Below are 16,369 nucleotides of genomic sequence, written 5' to 3'. Positions count from 1 at the left end.
TCAAACCAGATACACTCAAACTAATAAAAGAAAAAGTGGGGAAACATCTTGAACACATGGGCACTGGAAAAAATTTCCTGAACAAAACACCAATGGCTTATGCTCTAAGATCAAGAATCAACAAATGGGATCTCATAAAATTACAATCCTTCTGTAAGGCAAAGGACACTGTGGTTAGGACAAAACAACAACCAACAGATTGGGAAATGATCTTTACGAATCCTACAAATGATAGATGGCTTATATCCAAAATATACAAAGAATTCAAGACTGCATGGAGACAAATAAACCTATCAAAAGTGGGGTTCAGAGCTAAACAATGAATTCACAGCTGAGTAATCCTGAATGGCTGAGAAATACCTAAAGAAATGTTCAACATCTTTAGTCATAAGGGAAATGCAACTCAAACAACTCTGAAATTCCCCCTCACACCAGTCAGAATGTCTAAGGTCAAAAACTCAGGTGACAGCAGATGCTGGCCAGGATGTTGAGAAAGAGGAACACTCCTCCATTGTTGGTGGGATTGCAGACTGGTACAACCATTATGGAAATCAGTTGGAAGTTCCTCAGAAAACTGGACATTGAACTACCCGAGGACCCAGGTATACCTCTCTTGGGCATATACCCAAAAGATGCACCAACATAACAAAGATACATGCTCCACTATGTTCATAGCAGCCTTATTTATAATAGCCAGAAGCTGGAAAGAACCCAGATGCCCTTCAATCGAGGAATGGATACAGAAAAGATGGTACATCTACACAATGGAATATTACTCAGCTATCAAAAACAACAACTTTATGAAATTCATAGGCAAGTGAATGGAACTGAAAAATATCATCCTCAGTGAGGTAACCCAATCACAGAAAAACACACATGGTATGCACTCATTGATAAGTGCATATTAGTTCAAATGCTCGAATTACCCTAAATGCACAGAACATATGAAACTCAAGAAGGATGACCAAAATGTGGATGCTTTACTCTTTCTTTTAAAAGGAAAAGATACCCTTGGGAGGGAAAAGGTAGGCAAAGTTTTGAACAGAGACAGAATGAACACCCATTCAGAGCCTGCCCCATATGTGGCCCATACATATACAGCCACCAAACTAGATAAGATGGATGAAGCAAAGAAGTGCAGGCTGACAGGAACCGGATATAGATCTCCCCTGAGGGACACAGCCAGAATACGACAAATACATAGGCGAATGCCATCAGCAAACCACTGAATTGAAAACGGGACCCCCGTTGAAGGAATCAGAGAAAGGACTGAAAGAGCTTGAAGGGGCTTAAGACCCCGTACGAACAACAATGTCAACCAACCAGAGCTTCCAGGGACTAAGCCACTACCCAAAGACTATACATGAACTGACCCTGGGCTCCAACCTCATAGGTAGCAATGAATAGCCTAGTAAGAGCACCAGTGGAAGGGGAAGCCCTTGGTCCTGCCAAGACTGAACCCCAGTGAACATGATTGTTGGGGGAGGGAGGAAATGGGGGGAGGATGGAGAGGGGAACACCCATACAGAAGGGGAGGCGGAGGGGTTAGGGGGATGTTGGCCTGGAAACCGGGAAAGGGAATAACAATTGAAATGTAAATAAGAAATACACAATTTAATAAAGATGGAGAAAAAAGCAAAAAATGTAAATAAATAAAATAGCCAAGAAAAAGAATACATGATAAAAAGTACATCACAATTTCATATAAAAATTCAAATCATAAACTGAAATAGAAGTTTACAACAGAATATTTACATGCATATACATTAGGAATAATTATCTGGCTAAACATCTATCACCTGTCACAGGTTCACTGAAGGTTTAAAACCATAACTAAGTTATTAGTGAAGTTTTGTATTGATAAACCCAGTAAATATATATATATATATATATATATATATATATATATATATATATATATATATTAATGAACATGAGGTGTATTTGAGGAACCAGAGCTCTGGGGACGACACCTATCTCACACAGGAGACAGAGGAGTCGACCCGGAGCCCAATTTGGGGAAAGTATTTATAGGGAAAATTACATAGGTAGTTGGCAACAGTTACACAAAGCAAAGCAATTTCACTGGTTTGTTTACATTGGAGCACATGATCTAGCTTGGGCTCAGTCCAACTCCAGGCCACCCTGCTTCTGGGGCAAGCTGACCCCAACTCTTTTTCCTCAGGACTGGTAAGTCAGGCCTTATTGAGGCCAGGTGGTCTACGGCTAGGCTACTTCCCCATAACATGTGATGTTATTCTTTTGTGAGGTGCACTGGCCCTCACAGCAGGGGTAGTGGGGGGATAGTTTAAAAATCTTTATTCTTTGAAATGCAGGACCTCTGGAGGAGCAGTCAGTGCTCTTAACCACTGAGCCATCTCTCCAGCCCAGCCTGGTCAGCTTTCTTATACAACCCAGGACTACCTGCCCAGGGCTGGTCCCTCCTACATCCATTAGGAATCAGGAAAATTCCACAGGCCCATGATGTGAGGTGGTCCCTCAGCTGAGTGTCTCTCTTCAGGTTCATATTCAAGAGCCTCATACTCCCTGTTTGAGCTCAGACTGGTGAAAGACCTCCAGAGAGGACCTTTCCCTCAGGAGGAGACCCCAAGTGCCCAATGACCGAACCGAGGCCACTCGGATGCAATCAGCAAGAGGGTTTATTGGAAAACACAGGTACCTGCGGGCACACAGTCTCTTTGGAGGACTTGCGCACCCAGCAGCTCCAGCATGGGGCTGTTATAGGGTTTGGGGAAGCAGAAGCGGGCGTACAGAAGCAGATGCATAGTTATGGGGATTGGTGGATTTAAACGAGGCATATAGACATGTTCACATATGATTGGTTATTTCACATGATGAGGTAATAAGGTATAGCTACACACATTGGCAGGTTTGAATCATATTCGAATGAGGTTGTAACATGGTAAAAGAGTACGTGCAGGCTGGGACGTCCTGAATGTCGGGGGCTAGGGGCTTATCCCTTCCTGCCAGATCCGGTACTCCTAGTCTGTTCTGTATTCCTTTCCTTTTATGGTCTGTTAGTTTTAGCGGCGACTCGGCCCTAGGTATCTGGGCGTGCCTGGGCTCATTCAAGCCTGTTGCAGCTCTGAATTAAGACTCATGGGGTGGTCTTTCATTTTCCCCCATTTTCTTTTAGACTTGAGTAAAATCCTTTACTCAAATCGAATTCTAAGGAATCTCTTCCTGTTGTCTTACCCTCTGGTATTGTTGGGTGAGAACAAGCGTCTGAATGACTGAGAGTCTGTTCTTTATGAACTGCATCAATCTGTTTAGAATGCAGGGGCCAAAGAGGAGGATTAGGAGGAGGATGATTAAGGGTCCCATCAAGGTGGACACCAGGGTAGCAAACCAAAGGGATCGGTTAAACCACCCCTTGAACCAGCCTTGTTGGGAATCAAACAGCTTCTGTCTCTGGGCCAAGCGTTCTCGGAGCTTAGCCATGTTATCTCTCACTAATCCTGTATGGTCTGCATAGAAACAACATTCTTCTTTTAGAGCAGCACATAGCCCTCCTTCGCGAAGGAACAGCATGTCTAGCCCTCTCCTATTTTGTAAGACTACTTCAGACAAGGATGTTAAGGACTTTTCTAATGCACTCACGGATTCCTCGATAGCTTTTAGATCTACATTCATGGCCGCTTGTAGCTGACGAAAGTGACCCGTCTCGATGAGGGCGGTGGTCCCCGTCCCTATACCTGCAGCCATTCCTCCTAAGGTGATTCCTCCTAAGAGTAGAGTTAGGGTCATGGTGATTGGTTCTCGCCTGAATTGAGTCAGCCCCTCAAAATGTGAGTATATGTACTCGGCCCCATGGTAGGTGACCTTAGGCCAAATTTCTACCAGTACACAGTAGTCTGAGGATCTGCGGAGGATTGCGGCGGAGATACAAGGTGTCAATCCAGTGTTACAGGCCCAATAGGTGCCTGTAGGAGCTGCTAGGTAGTAGCTTCCAGTGGGGATCCTCTTGGTGATAGCGCAGAGGACCTGGTGAGTGGGGGGTATGGTCCCTATACAGAGTCCCTGTCCTGAGACTTCCGGCAACGTCAGCCTATGGCTAGGGAGGGTTGTGCAGCTGGCCGGAGCCGTGGTCTGATTAGTATAATTCCCCATGACTGCCACACCCTCATAATAGGGCGGGCTAGAGACCAGGCACAGCCAGCATTCTTGGGTCTTGTCAGGTTCTGAATAATTGAGTGCCAAGTATGCCCCGGTCACTAAGTTGATTAGCCGGTCTCCTGTTCCTAGCAGCCGAGGGGCCGGTGTGGAAGGGTCCCTAGTTGGGGAGGGAGTTGTCAAGATATCACCGGAGTTCTGAGTGGTGTTTAGCCATAGTGGGGGTCCGACCGGGGGCAGTGCCGGTGCTGGTCGGGAAGGGGGCTTTTGATCCATGAGGACTGGGTTTGGACCAATCTCTTGTCTGACCCGTTCTCTCAGCAGTTGGAGGGAGAACAGGAGTCCTGGGTTAGTTTGGCCAGGGGTATACAACCGTATCCCCCACCTACGCCCCACCTTCCAGTCTGTGTTTTTACCTTGATCCGTGAATTCTATTGTAATTCGAGATTCGCCTGGAGTCTCAGGGGAGAAGGCCACTAAGTCCCCCTTCTTGGTCCCCCACCATCCTCGAGTGTAAGTCTCACACCCCCACTTAGCGCAGTAGAAGGTCTCAGGACCTCCGCACTCCCGTGTCCTCTTACCTCCGGGACAAGTATACCAATCAGAGTGTCTGCAGGGTGGGTATGAGTTGTGGGGAGTCCGCTCAGTATGCTCCCAGGAGTCCTTAGCCAGTTGACAAAGGTCGAAAGTCAAAGGGGGCCACTAGGTTCCTTCAGCGTGCTTACCATTAGCTAGGACTTGAGACCAGCCCGTCTCTAAATTAGTTATTATCCAGGACATATTATATACCTGGTGGGGGCTAGCCCCCAGACTCGCCCCACCCCTAGTCCATAAGACAGTTAAGAGCAACAACGTGAAAATCTTAGCTTTAGGGGGTTTTGAGTGCGTTGAGCCTTCCATGTCTGGGGCCCGATGTTGTGATCTGCCGTTTGCTCAGGTCGGGCTGCCTTGGCGTGAGACTCGTGGATCCAAGCTGCAATTCCGTCTACCTTCAAGGCTGTCGGGGTAGTCAGAACTGTATAGGGTCCTTTCCACCGAGGCTCGAGATTCTTGGTCTGATGTCTGTGTACCCATACGGTGTCTCCGATCTGGAACGGGTGCGGCACCATCGGTTGTTCAAGCCTGTCTTGGTAGGCTGCGGCTAGAGGTTTCCAGATGTCTCTCTGCACGATTTGTAGGGCCTGAAGATGTGCTTCAGCCGTCGTGAAATCCCAATCAGGTCTCGTAAGTGGGAATGCGTCATCGATCTCTTCCGGGAGCAAGGTGGGGCGTCCATTGTCCCCCAAAACATGTTTCCTGGCCTCTAAGAGCACTCTCTGCTTCTCCTCAGAGGTCAGGAGGGCCTGTAAAATTTGCTGTATATCATCCCAAGTGGGCTGATGGGTAAGCAAGACAGATTCTATCAGGTCGGTGAGAGCCACCGGATCCTTAGAAAAGGGGGGGGTTGTGTTGTTTCCAGTTATATATATATATATATATATATATATATATATATATATATATATATATATATATATATATATATATATATATATATATGTCGGCCGCTGAGAACGGCCAGTATTGCGTCTGGCCGCCAGCTTCTTGTCTAAGCGGAAAGGCCTGGGAGGTGGAGTCTGGCGCCACCTGGCGTCGTCCCCGCAGTCTTCCAGCCACAGGGGAAGGGGCCGCCTCGTGTCGAGGTCTAGCAGGCAGCTCCACTTCCTCTTCTCTGGGCGGGGCTGTAGGTACAGGGTACAGAGGAGGTTCTTCCAACAGGAGATCTATAAGGGGGGAATTTGGGTCCTCTGGGAGGACAGGTTTCGGGGGAGGGACTTTGGGAGACTCTTCCTTAGTTAGAGCAGGATAGAGAGAGGAAGAAGCAACCAAAGGGTCAGGTGGGCTCGGGGAAACAGGTTTAGGGGAAACAGGAAGCCAATTCGGGTCCACAAAAGGTTCTGCCCAAGGAGGAGGGCTAAATGCCAAGCTCTCCCAGGTGACAATGTAGGGCACCTGGTCAGGGTGTCCGTACAGCTTCTGGTGGAAAATCAGGTCCTTAACTTGCAAAATAGTGGTCTTGTTAAAAGTGCCGTTCACCGGCCATCCCACATCGTAAGTGGGCCACTCGGACGTGCAGAGGGTCTGCCATTTTCCTTTCTTGATCTCGACCGACTGATTACGTGCTCGGTCTCAGACATCCTTCCAATGGTCTAGAGTGAGACTCAAGGGGGTTGTTAGCGATTGTCCCATGGTAGCTCCCGGTGGGTGGTCGGTGATCTCTGGGCGGAGGATCTCCAGATCCCGGACGAGCCCCCAAAATGAAAGACCTCCAGAGAGGACCTTTCCCTCAGGAGGAGACCCCAAGCGCCCAATGACCGAGCCGAGGCCACTCAGATGCAATCAGCAAGAGGGTTTATTGGAAAACACAGGTACCTGCGGACACACAGTCTCTTTGGAGGACTTGCCCCCAGTAAATATTTTATTTTCTTCCCTAGCACCTATAATAAATTGTTAGTTCCCTTTTAATTATCTTTGTTTAATTGCTTTACAACCTCTTGGAATGTACTCTGAGTAGAAGAAAGTCTGGTTACCGTCTAAGAGCAATTAACTGGTGACACTTGGGAGACTGACAGAGTTCTCATTGCAGTTTTGACTATCAGAAAAGGATCTAATAGCAGTCCCACTATAAAAAAAGCTTAATAATCACTGATATAATAGTAAGAATTCTTATAGGATCATCAATAAAACTTAAAAAGTTATCTATTTGTCTAGATAGCATCACTACAAGTACATGTTTGTAGATTTGCAGAGATCTGCTCAAACGTGGTGGGCTAATACCTAGTTATATATGCTTATATGTTATATATGTTTTAAATGTTTAATAATAATAGGAAAGCATATTAATAGCATGAATCTTTCCTAAAATGAATTGTCTTATGACCTTACTTAATAAGAATGAATCTGTCGCAGATAATATAATAATCCAAAGCAGAACATCTCAGGAAGATCACCTGCTAGTATTGTCTTATTATGGCTCCAGAAAATTTCCAATTTAGAATTTATATTTTGGGGGTATTATCAGGGTCAAGATTTGAAATATCATAAAGTCCTAAACTGTAAAAGTCAATGTGCAAGAGCATTGCTTAATGACTGATGGAGTCTGAAGCATCAAACACGGTGCCTACATAGGTCCATATCAAGTCTTCCCCCCACATCTGTGTGTGTGTGTGTGTGTGTGTGTGTGTGTGTGTGTGTGTGTGTGTTTCAGTTTAGTTTTATGGGACTCTAGAATTTGTGAATGAAGGGGTCTCTGGTTCTTGTGCCTTCTCTTGGGGCTCATTTCCTTCTGTTGACTTGGCTTGTCCAGCTTCGATGTAATGTTTTTGTTTAATCTTATATATTTTATTTTGTTTTAAAAAAAGATGATTTAGGGTTGGGGATTTAGCTCAGTGGTAGAGCGCTTGCCTAGGAAGCGCAAGGCCCTGGGTTCGGTCCCCAGCTCCGAAAAAAAGAACCAAAAAAAAAAAAAAAAGATGATTTAGACAAAAGTCCTCTAACCTTTTTTTGATTCTCAACAACAGATGACAATTATGTTTGACTAGAATTAGGCATGTGAAGACAGAACTGAAGCAAAGGAAGAAATAGGCAGATAAAACTTTCTAAGCATTTGTGTTTTAGAATAATAATTGATTGTTATTTTCCTTTCCACAACTTTCTATCTTTCTATCTTGAATAAATTTTCTATTAATGTACTTAAAATAAAAAAATGTCAATACTAATGGAAATGTCATAGAAATAGATTTCAAATGCTTGAGATTTGTCTGACGTGCAGAAAGGGAGATAGTATAATTTTGTTTTTATTCTTTCTCTTTGCTTTCATAGTACCTGCCTTGAAAACATGTCCCCTATTCCTTCTAGTCCACAGGTAAGCACTCCTCTATCCATAGGCTAATATTTTTTGTACTTTATTAAGATGCATTGTAATTGCAATCTCCTTAATTGCTTCCTAATTGGTTCTTTCCTCCCCTTGGTGTATTTTTCATGCATTATTAAATTCCAACTGGCTTTCTGGAACTCATTTTGTATTCCTTCCAGACACTCTCTTCCAAAGTTAAACTGTGTGTCTTATGGTCCCTTGATTACAGAAGAAATGGCACTGTATCTCTATTGAAAGTATCTCTATTTGGAAACTGTGATTTTTTTTTAATATATATAGCAACAGGAGACATGGTACCATCAACTATCCTGGTCATTTGCTTTCATTCACAGTAGCTTTCATGTACAGAAATTGTTTGATACCATTTTCTTACAAAACTATTTTGATAACAGTTCCTTATAGTTGTTACTATTGCCATTCAGCATGGAAAACATCTAGGGTCAGAATGGCCTGGACCTAGATCTAAATCTCTATGCTGGTCCGTATTCTCCATCCACTATCACTCACTTCACTTTTTGTATAATAATACAAATGACAAGTTCCTGTAAATGTTGCTTTTATTTCCTCAGATGAGGGAATGAGACCTGTGCCTGAGCTGTACAACTACAAGGATTGAACTGAGTCTTTTCTTCTCTCTTCAAACTATTCCTAAGGCCTACATCTGGAGACTTCTAGCCTCCTCTGTACCATCTAATCTTCCAAGCTGATTCAACTTAGCTTCTCTTAACTTCTGACTAAATTACTTTGTATGGCCTTTTACTAACCTTGGCAATAGGTTCTAGTCTTCTGGATCCTTCCCATTCTCTGGCTTTTTCTGTCTTCACCTGTGTCTATCTTCTTCTCTCTGTAAAACTGTCACATACACACGCCACCACATGCCACCTGTGTCTCCTCTATTCTCTCTGACTGAGCTGCTCCTAAGTAGCCTATCTTTACTGTGCTCTTCTCACGGAAGAGTTGGGCATATCTTAACTCAGATTCGTTCTGTCAAATCTTTGATTCATCACATTGTCTGTTTCTTAATTAGACTTCATTGAAAATTAGACATTTTCAAAAATGGCTGCTTCCTTGACAAATTAACCTCACCTTCATTGTTAGAGATTAAAGATGTGTACTAAGGTCCTGTCTGTATTCCAGTCAGATCATACAATAATCCAGGTTGTGTCTGCATTCCAGCTGGATCATAAAGATCTAGAAGGTCTTTGGATGTGATCTCTTGCCAGAGCAGACATGTTGCTGGATTAAAATTCCTCTGCAGGTTTCTAGCCATGTAACCTCATTTTCTGGCCTACATTTTTCTCAGGAAAGTATTTTCGTTTCAATCACTAAATACTTTAGTAAAGAAAATGTGTCAGAGAATGATTAATTATCTTGAATGAGGTCTGATCTGACCATTGCTTCTCCATTTGTAAAGCTAATTATGATCCTACCTTCTTCACTGAGATGTTCTAAGCTTCTAATATACATAAACTATTTTTATAGAGATAGAATTTATAGGGGTCAAGATTGTTGAATTATATATTCAATATACATGTGTGTGTATGTGTGTATGTGTGTGTGTGTATGCATGTGTGTGTGTGTGTGTTTTCTCACAAGTATGTTTGTGTACTGACATATGGCTACCTGTGGAGGCCAGAGAACAAGCTTATTTGGCATTCGTCAAGCACCATCACCTTTCTATTGAGTCAGTCTTTTATTGACATGGCACTCACCAAGTAGGACAAGCTCAGAGGTATCCAAAGACTTTCAGGGATTATCCTGACTCTGCCTCCTAAAGGATGGGATCAAAATTGCTCGCCAGCATGCCTAGATTTTGCGATGGGAATAATTAGAGTTGAATTTCAGTTTTTAAAATTGTAAAATATGCACATTAGTGACTGAAGCCATATAAGTGTTGAGATGTATCCTGAACAACTGTGATAGTGCATTTGTAATAATTTTAGCAAATTAAGCATTTGAATCACATTCATCCTTTTTCCCAAATTATCTTTGCCTCCTCTGTGGGGTAAACCGTATTAAAATGAATAGGTTTTACATTATTGACAATGACAGTGCAAACTTACCGAGTTCTTTGTATTTAATAAGTAAATTTTGTCACTGCTTTATGCACTATAAAAAATGGTGAAGGAGAGATGTCTTATCAGGTGAGAGAATTTGTTTGCCTTTTGTTTTGTTTTGATTTGTTGTTTTGCTTGTTTGTTTGTTTCTAATTAAAGATATATTCTTCTCTCCTACAATATAGACTGTCCACAGTTCCTCCTCCAATCTGTGTTGCTTCCCCCCGCCTCCACTCTCCCCCACTTTTCCCTTCAGAAGAAAGCAGACCTTATAGAAACAACAATCAAACACAACAGGACGAGATAAAATAAGACAAGGCAAAAGAAGTCATGTTGGGGCTGAACAAGGCAACCCAATAGGAGGAAGTGAGTATCAAGAGGCAGCAAAAGAGTCAGAAACAGAACCTCTTGCACTGTTAGCAATTCCACAAAACAGTAAGCTAATAGCCAGAACATATGCAGAGGACCTGATGCAGACCCTTATAGGTCCCATGACTGCTGCTTCAGTTTCTGTGCGCCCTGCTTAGTTAATTAGTGGACCATGCTCTCTTGGTGTCCTTGATCCCTCTGATTCCTACAATCTTTCCTGCACTTCTATGACAAAGTTCTCTGAGCTCTGAAGAGAGGGACCTAAGGAGACCTCCAATTTAGACTCTTGGCATATTACCCAGCTGTGTGTATCATTTCCTCATGGGACTTGTTCTAATTACCACTCATAATGTGAGAATAGCACTACTTTCTCTATTGGAGATTTCAAATGATACTTTGGTGAACTTACCACATTTCTGTACCAGTTGGTGATAATTCCAAATAAATAAATAAAATACATATTTTGCAACATGTCCTTGTCCTAAAATAACATTCATAAAAGTAAACAGAAAATGTTCATTTGATATTTTTATGCTGATTTTAAGTAAATACTTTGTTGTCGAAATAACACACAAATACAGCAAACAATTTTGCTATTACTTCCCAAGTTGTATTATGGATGCATGCATGAGCCCCTGTGGATTTAATGAGCCTCAGTTCTTGGGTTGTTGTCTTGTATGTTCCAACTGTTTTTCCTTCAGTTGCCATGAGCCCATTTAAAGAAACCCTTGATGGTTTACAAACTTCTCAGAGCTGAGAGCATCTTACAAGATATTTTAGGATCCTTGCCAACATTCCCTGCCCCAGAGAAAGCTTTGCTCCTAGTTTCCTTGCATCTAAAATACTGTTATAAATCACAGAGTCACAAGACAAAGTCAAGAAATAAACATTTTTTTTAAAAGCCATAAAAACATTGCTTACACTTTTGCCACAAAAAGGTTATAGAAACGCTCCTATTTGACATTTGCGTTTTTGTTATGTTGATAACTATTGCTGCTAATATATCAATAAAATAACATAAAACTTATTGTGCTTCTTAGTATCACTAAAGAAAATTTAAGATTTTTACTATTGTTTTTCATACTTAGTATATGTCAAAGCATAAGCATTAACAACATTTAAAAATCATTCTCTTATGAGTTCACACGACCAAACATGCATTAGTAGACAAACAGAGGGATAGATAGATTTTACTTTCCAGCTATGGAGATATTTTTTGAAATTTTATTTTTTTATTAGATATACTTTATTTACATTTCAAATGGTATAAAATGCCTTCTCATTTAACTTGGTTTTAATTATACTAAATTTTTACATGGCTCCTACACCCATACTACCATCATTTTCTCCTATTTTAAACTTACAATAAAGTGTTTCTATTTTGAAGATAAAACTTCCTTTGGAAAAAATAATTAATACTATGTTTTGACCCCAAAACAGTATAAGCACTTTTTTTGAGTTTGTTAGAAATGTTTTCTTTTTTATTGGTTATTTTTTATTTACATTTCAAGTGCTATCCCAGTTTCCCATCCATAAACCCTCTCTCCCCTCCCCCTCCCCCTTCTTCTATGAGGGTGTTCCTCCACCCATCCACTCACCCCTTCCTGCCTTCCCACCCTGACATTCCCTTACACTGGGGGGTTGAGCCATGGCAAGACCAAGGGCTCCTCCTCCCATTGGTACCATAAGCACTTTAAAAACCCTTTAATACACAATTCTTTGTAACATATGTTTAAATCATATTATATATGTATACACATATCTTCATTTTATATTTCAAACAAATTCCAAATGTTTCGCCATAATCACAATCAAGCACAGATTTACTTCTGACAGTTTCTGACACTGGACTACAGAACTAAATGGACAAGTTCTGAGCCCCACTCATATTTATCCTACCTGTTTCATTGGCTGGTTTAGTGGATCTCCAAAAATATAACTTGTATTAGAATTCCATGCCCCAGAACAAGAGTGATGCCAAGTAGTGTTCAAAACCCGAAAAAATCTCTTGAGACAAAAATCTCATCTTGAGGCTGGCAGGAATAAGAATTGTTTTCTCCCCATTTTTGGCCTGCATGCCCTGGTACACTCAGTCCCATGACCCTCTCCATCCTTCTTTTTTTTTTATCTTTATTAAATTGAGTATTTCTTATTTACATTTCAAATGTTATTCCCTTTCCCGGTTTCCTGATAAACACCTTCAGTAAAGTGGCTGGGTATAAAATTAACTCAAATAAATGAGTAGCCTTCCTCTACACAAAAGAGAAACAAGCTGAGAAAGAAATTAGGGAAACGACACCATTCATAATAGTCCCAAATAATATAAAATACCTCGGTATGACTTTAACCAAGCAAGTTGAAAGATCTGTATGATAAGAACTTCAAGCCTCTGAAGAAAGAAATTGAAGAAGATCTCAGAAGATGGAAAGATCTCCCATGCTCATGGATTGGCAGGGTTAATATAGTAAAAATGGCCATTTTACCAAAAGTTATCTACAGATTCAATGCAATCCCCATCAAAATTCCAATCCAATTCTTCATAGAGTTAGACAGAACAATTTGCAAATTCATCTGGAATAACAAAAAACCCAGGATAGTTAAAACTATCTTCAACAATGAAAGAACTTCCAGGGGAATCACTATCCCTGAACTCAAGCAGTATTACAGAGCAATAGTGATAAAAACTGCATGGTATTGGTACAGAGATAGGCAGATAGACCAGTGGAATAGAATTGAAGACCCAGAAATTAACCCACACACCTATGGTCACTTGATTTTTGACAAAGGAGCCAAAACCATCAAATGGAAAAAAGATAGCATTTTCAGCAAATGGTGCTGGTTCAACTGGAGGTCATCATGTAGAAGAATGCAGATCGATCCATACTTATCACCCTGTACAAAGATTAAGTCCAAGTGGATCAAGGACCTCCACATCAAACCAGATACACTCAAACTAATAGAAGGAAAAGTGGGGAAGAATCTCAAACACATGAGCACTGGAGAAAATTCCCTGAACAAAACACCAATTGCTTATGCTCTAAGATCAAGAATTGACAAATGGGATCTCATAAAGCTACAAAGCTTCCATAAGGGGAAGGACACTGTTGTTAGGACAAAACAGCAACCAACAAATTGTGAAAAGATCTTTACTAATCAATCCTTCTCAAGGAAGTCACATAGCCTCTTGGCCAGATCACAGGTTTCAGCACCCAGAAACTCTCTTCATGAAAATCAAAGCCCCAGCACCTCAGCAGCAACCAATAAATTACACTCCCTTGAAAAACATCTACCACTCTCCAAGGTTTATAAAACTCTTGTTGCCCCTCAAATAAAAAGAGCTGCTACTGCAGTCTAATAGAGCTGTTTCACTGAATAGTGTCTGGAAGAGTTGGTTCACTTTCCACGACAGAAAAGAGCTATAACACTGAAAATTCCCTCAGAGAAGGCATACACTCAGCTACACAGAGACCCTGCTCACCCATGTGACAATCGTTTGATTCTGGTAGCTCACAGAAGTGCCTGAATACCCCAACGGAAGAAGCAGAGCCAGGACCTCAAGAATGTCCAGGAGAAATATAGAATCATTTCTCACCTTGTTACAAGGGAGTTCTAGTTAAGCACCTGTGAGTTCTCATCAGATCGCTTCCCCCTAGAGTCAGTACCCAGACCCCTTCATAGCTTTACTCCACATATGAACAGCTAATATAACCTGTGAAAATCAACAAGGAATTAGCCTATTACTTTATAATTTGAATAAGCAATAAGAGACGGATAAACAAGCACCATTTTACCAGATCAAATTAGCCAGATTGTAGATAGAAACAAACTAAAATTGCCTAAATAAAATCTTTATTGCTGACCCACTCATCCATCAATTCAAAAGCTATTCTTGTGCTCCAAGGTAAAAGAATCCATAGATCTTCACTGTGTGGTTAATTCTATAATTCACAAACAGCCCACCCATTGCTTTTGTTAAAACAGGAACCCTTTCCACTGGTCTATGTTCAAACAGTGCAAGAGAAAATCAAAATGTGTGTACCATGAATGGAAAAATGGCAATTTTTTTTACCAAGAATGAACTAAAATCCTACATCACTGAGCTAGCAAACAGAAACACACTACTGTCTGTTGCTTATATTATTTGAAAATTTAGATCTAAGAGAAAAGAAGCTCATTGGGATATGTTTCAAATACTAATAATAATATTAGTACTAATAATAATACAACCCATACTGTAACATTTATTTAATGATCTGTATATAGCATATTTTTCACACATGTGCTTTAAATGCTTCTATGTATTTAATCTCAAAAACTCTGTGTGGTAAAATGTTAATTAGAATTTACAACTAAACAATGAACAAAACAATATCTTATAGCAAAGAAGTGATAAGGCTAAGCAGGGTGGAGAATGAAAGGCCTCAGGCTTCCATTAATGTAGAAGAATGGTCCACCAAGTTCTGATAATAAAAAAAGATAATATATCTTCCAGAAATGTTCTCCTTTTGCAAACCTTGTGCATGCCATTTATGCCTAAGCTTTTACTTTTTAAAAGTAGCCTTATCAGGTTCTCTTGTTCAAAACCCTCATTTAAATTGAAGTCCGTGAGAGTAAAGAATAATCTGTCACTTATAGCTGTGTCCATGACAGAACCAGAACAAATCACTTCTACATTCTTATGCCCACTGTCTTATCTCAGTACACCATTCCCTGTCATCTCTCTCCTTTCCTAAAGAATCACTATCTATAGTCCCCATAGTGCAGAGTGTTGGGGAGAAACCAGTATTCATAATAAACATCCTCATATGCTAATCATGAATCTTCTACCAAATGCTCAGCCTTTCTGTATAACCATTTGTACAAGTTGAATCCATGAGATGATCTTGCAAATTTATCCAAGGTGTGTAAATAGTAAATGCCTAGCATTAACTTGGCACTGATTTAATTCTTGATTCATTCTCCCTTCAGAGCTCAAGCTGTTCAACTATATGAGATTTAGCAGTCTACCCTCCTGATAGTTCCCAAGAAAAAAACACAGACCCTACGCATGCTACTTAGTTTCTCCTGATCCCTGCTTAATATCTTTTGCATCTGTGAAGGCGTATGTTCCTGTCATTACCTGTATCTTATTATCCACAATCATTCTTTGAAGCATCTTGGTGCTTACCTACCAGGAGAATTCCTTACTACATGATATATTAATTGATGTCAGTCCTGTTATGCTCATGTTGATTTCTAAATAACTTCATATATATTATTTGATAATTCAAGGGCAGAGGTAAAAAAAAGTGAATTTTCTTCTACCTGGTTTTTGTTTATTGTAAAACAAAAAATCATGTGAAGATATGAACTTTCAGGTACGGTAAGTTGAACAGTCTCCCTCTGTCCCTACATCATCCCAAAGGAAGGCTCTCAGGGCACACAGCACATCACAGCCTCACTTCTCACATGGCTGCTTACTAACTCTTCCATCCTGTTATCCTTTTTAATATTTTTCTGTTTAATTTGTGCTGTGTGGGACACTGTTTCTCTGGCTACCTACAGCCTCTCCCTTTACCCAAAATTCACATTCATCTTGGATGACATCTTGAACCATTTCCTAGAGCCCTGACCAGAACAATCCAACTTTATGGCAAGAAAAGAAAACTGAATGAAGGAGACTTAACCAAGAACAGAGGATGCTATGGATCGTTGGGCATACATAAGCTGATGTCTATAATGCATCTGCTGTTGCTACATTAAGAACACCCCCCTCCTCTTATACTGTACAAAAATGCTGTTATAATTTTTTTAAAGATTCAGGTAGCTGTGCATGATAGCTCAAGTCTGGTATCTGAGGACTTCAGAGACTGAGGAAGATCAACAAGGGCTGCAGATCAGCCTGGACTTCATA

The 16,369-nt window shown here is 41.0% G+C and overlaps 1 protein-coding gene across 1 annotated transcript; it reads right to left on the bottom strand.

Annotated features, from left to right (window-relative positions):
* Positions 1-3,128: 3,128 nt before the first annotated feature.
* On the bottom strand, positions 3,129-16,072 carry LOC148007757 (MLV-related proviral Env polyprotein-like). Its single transcript, XM_087603735.1, has 4 exons — positions 16,034-16,072; positions 5,761-6,285; positions 5,028-5,561; positions 3,129-4,797 (listed from the first exon to the last, which is right to left on the bottom strand). Exons 1-4 carry the CDS (start codon positions 16,070-16,072, stop codon positions 3,190-3,192), a joined length of 2,706 nt encoding a protein of 901 aa, XP_087459861.1. The 3' UTR covers positions 3,129-3,189.
* Between the last annotated feature and the right edge of the window lie 297 nt (positions 16,073-16,369).

Source organism: Rattus norvegicus, chromosome 1 (genome assembly GCF_021556685.1).
Source record: "Rattus norvegicus strain SHRSP/BbbUtx chromosome 1, alternate assembly SHRSP_T2T, whole genome shotgun sequence".
Classification (NCBI taxonomy): domain Eukaryota; kingdom Metazoa; phylum Chordata; class Mammalia; order Rodentia; family Muridae; genus Rattus; species Rattus norvegicus.
The sequence above is the reverse complement of the archived record's forward strand: the minus strand, read 5'-3'. Positions and strand labels throughout refer to the sequence as shown.

Coding starts and splice junctions, on each gene's coding strand:
- LOC148007757 (XM_087603735.1), bottom strand. CDS start 16,072: ATGGTTCAAGATGTCATCCAAGATGAATGTGAATTTTGG. Junction 6,286..16,033: donor AAGATGAATGTGAATTTTGG/GTAAAGGGAGAG, acceptor GCACGTAATCAG/TCGGTCGAGATCAAGAAAGG. Junction 5,562..5,760: donor GACTGCGGGGACGACGCCAG/GTGGCGCCAGAC, acceptor CCCTTTTCTAAG/GATCCGGTGGCTCTCACCGA.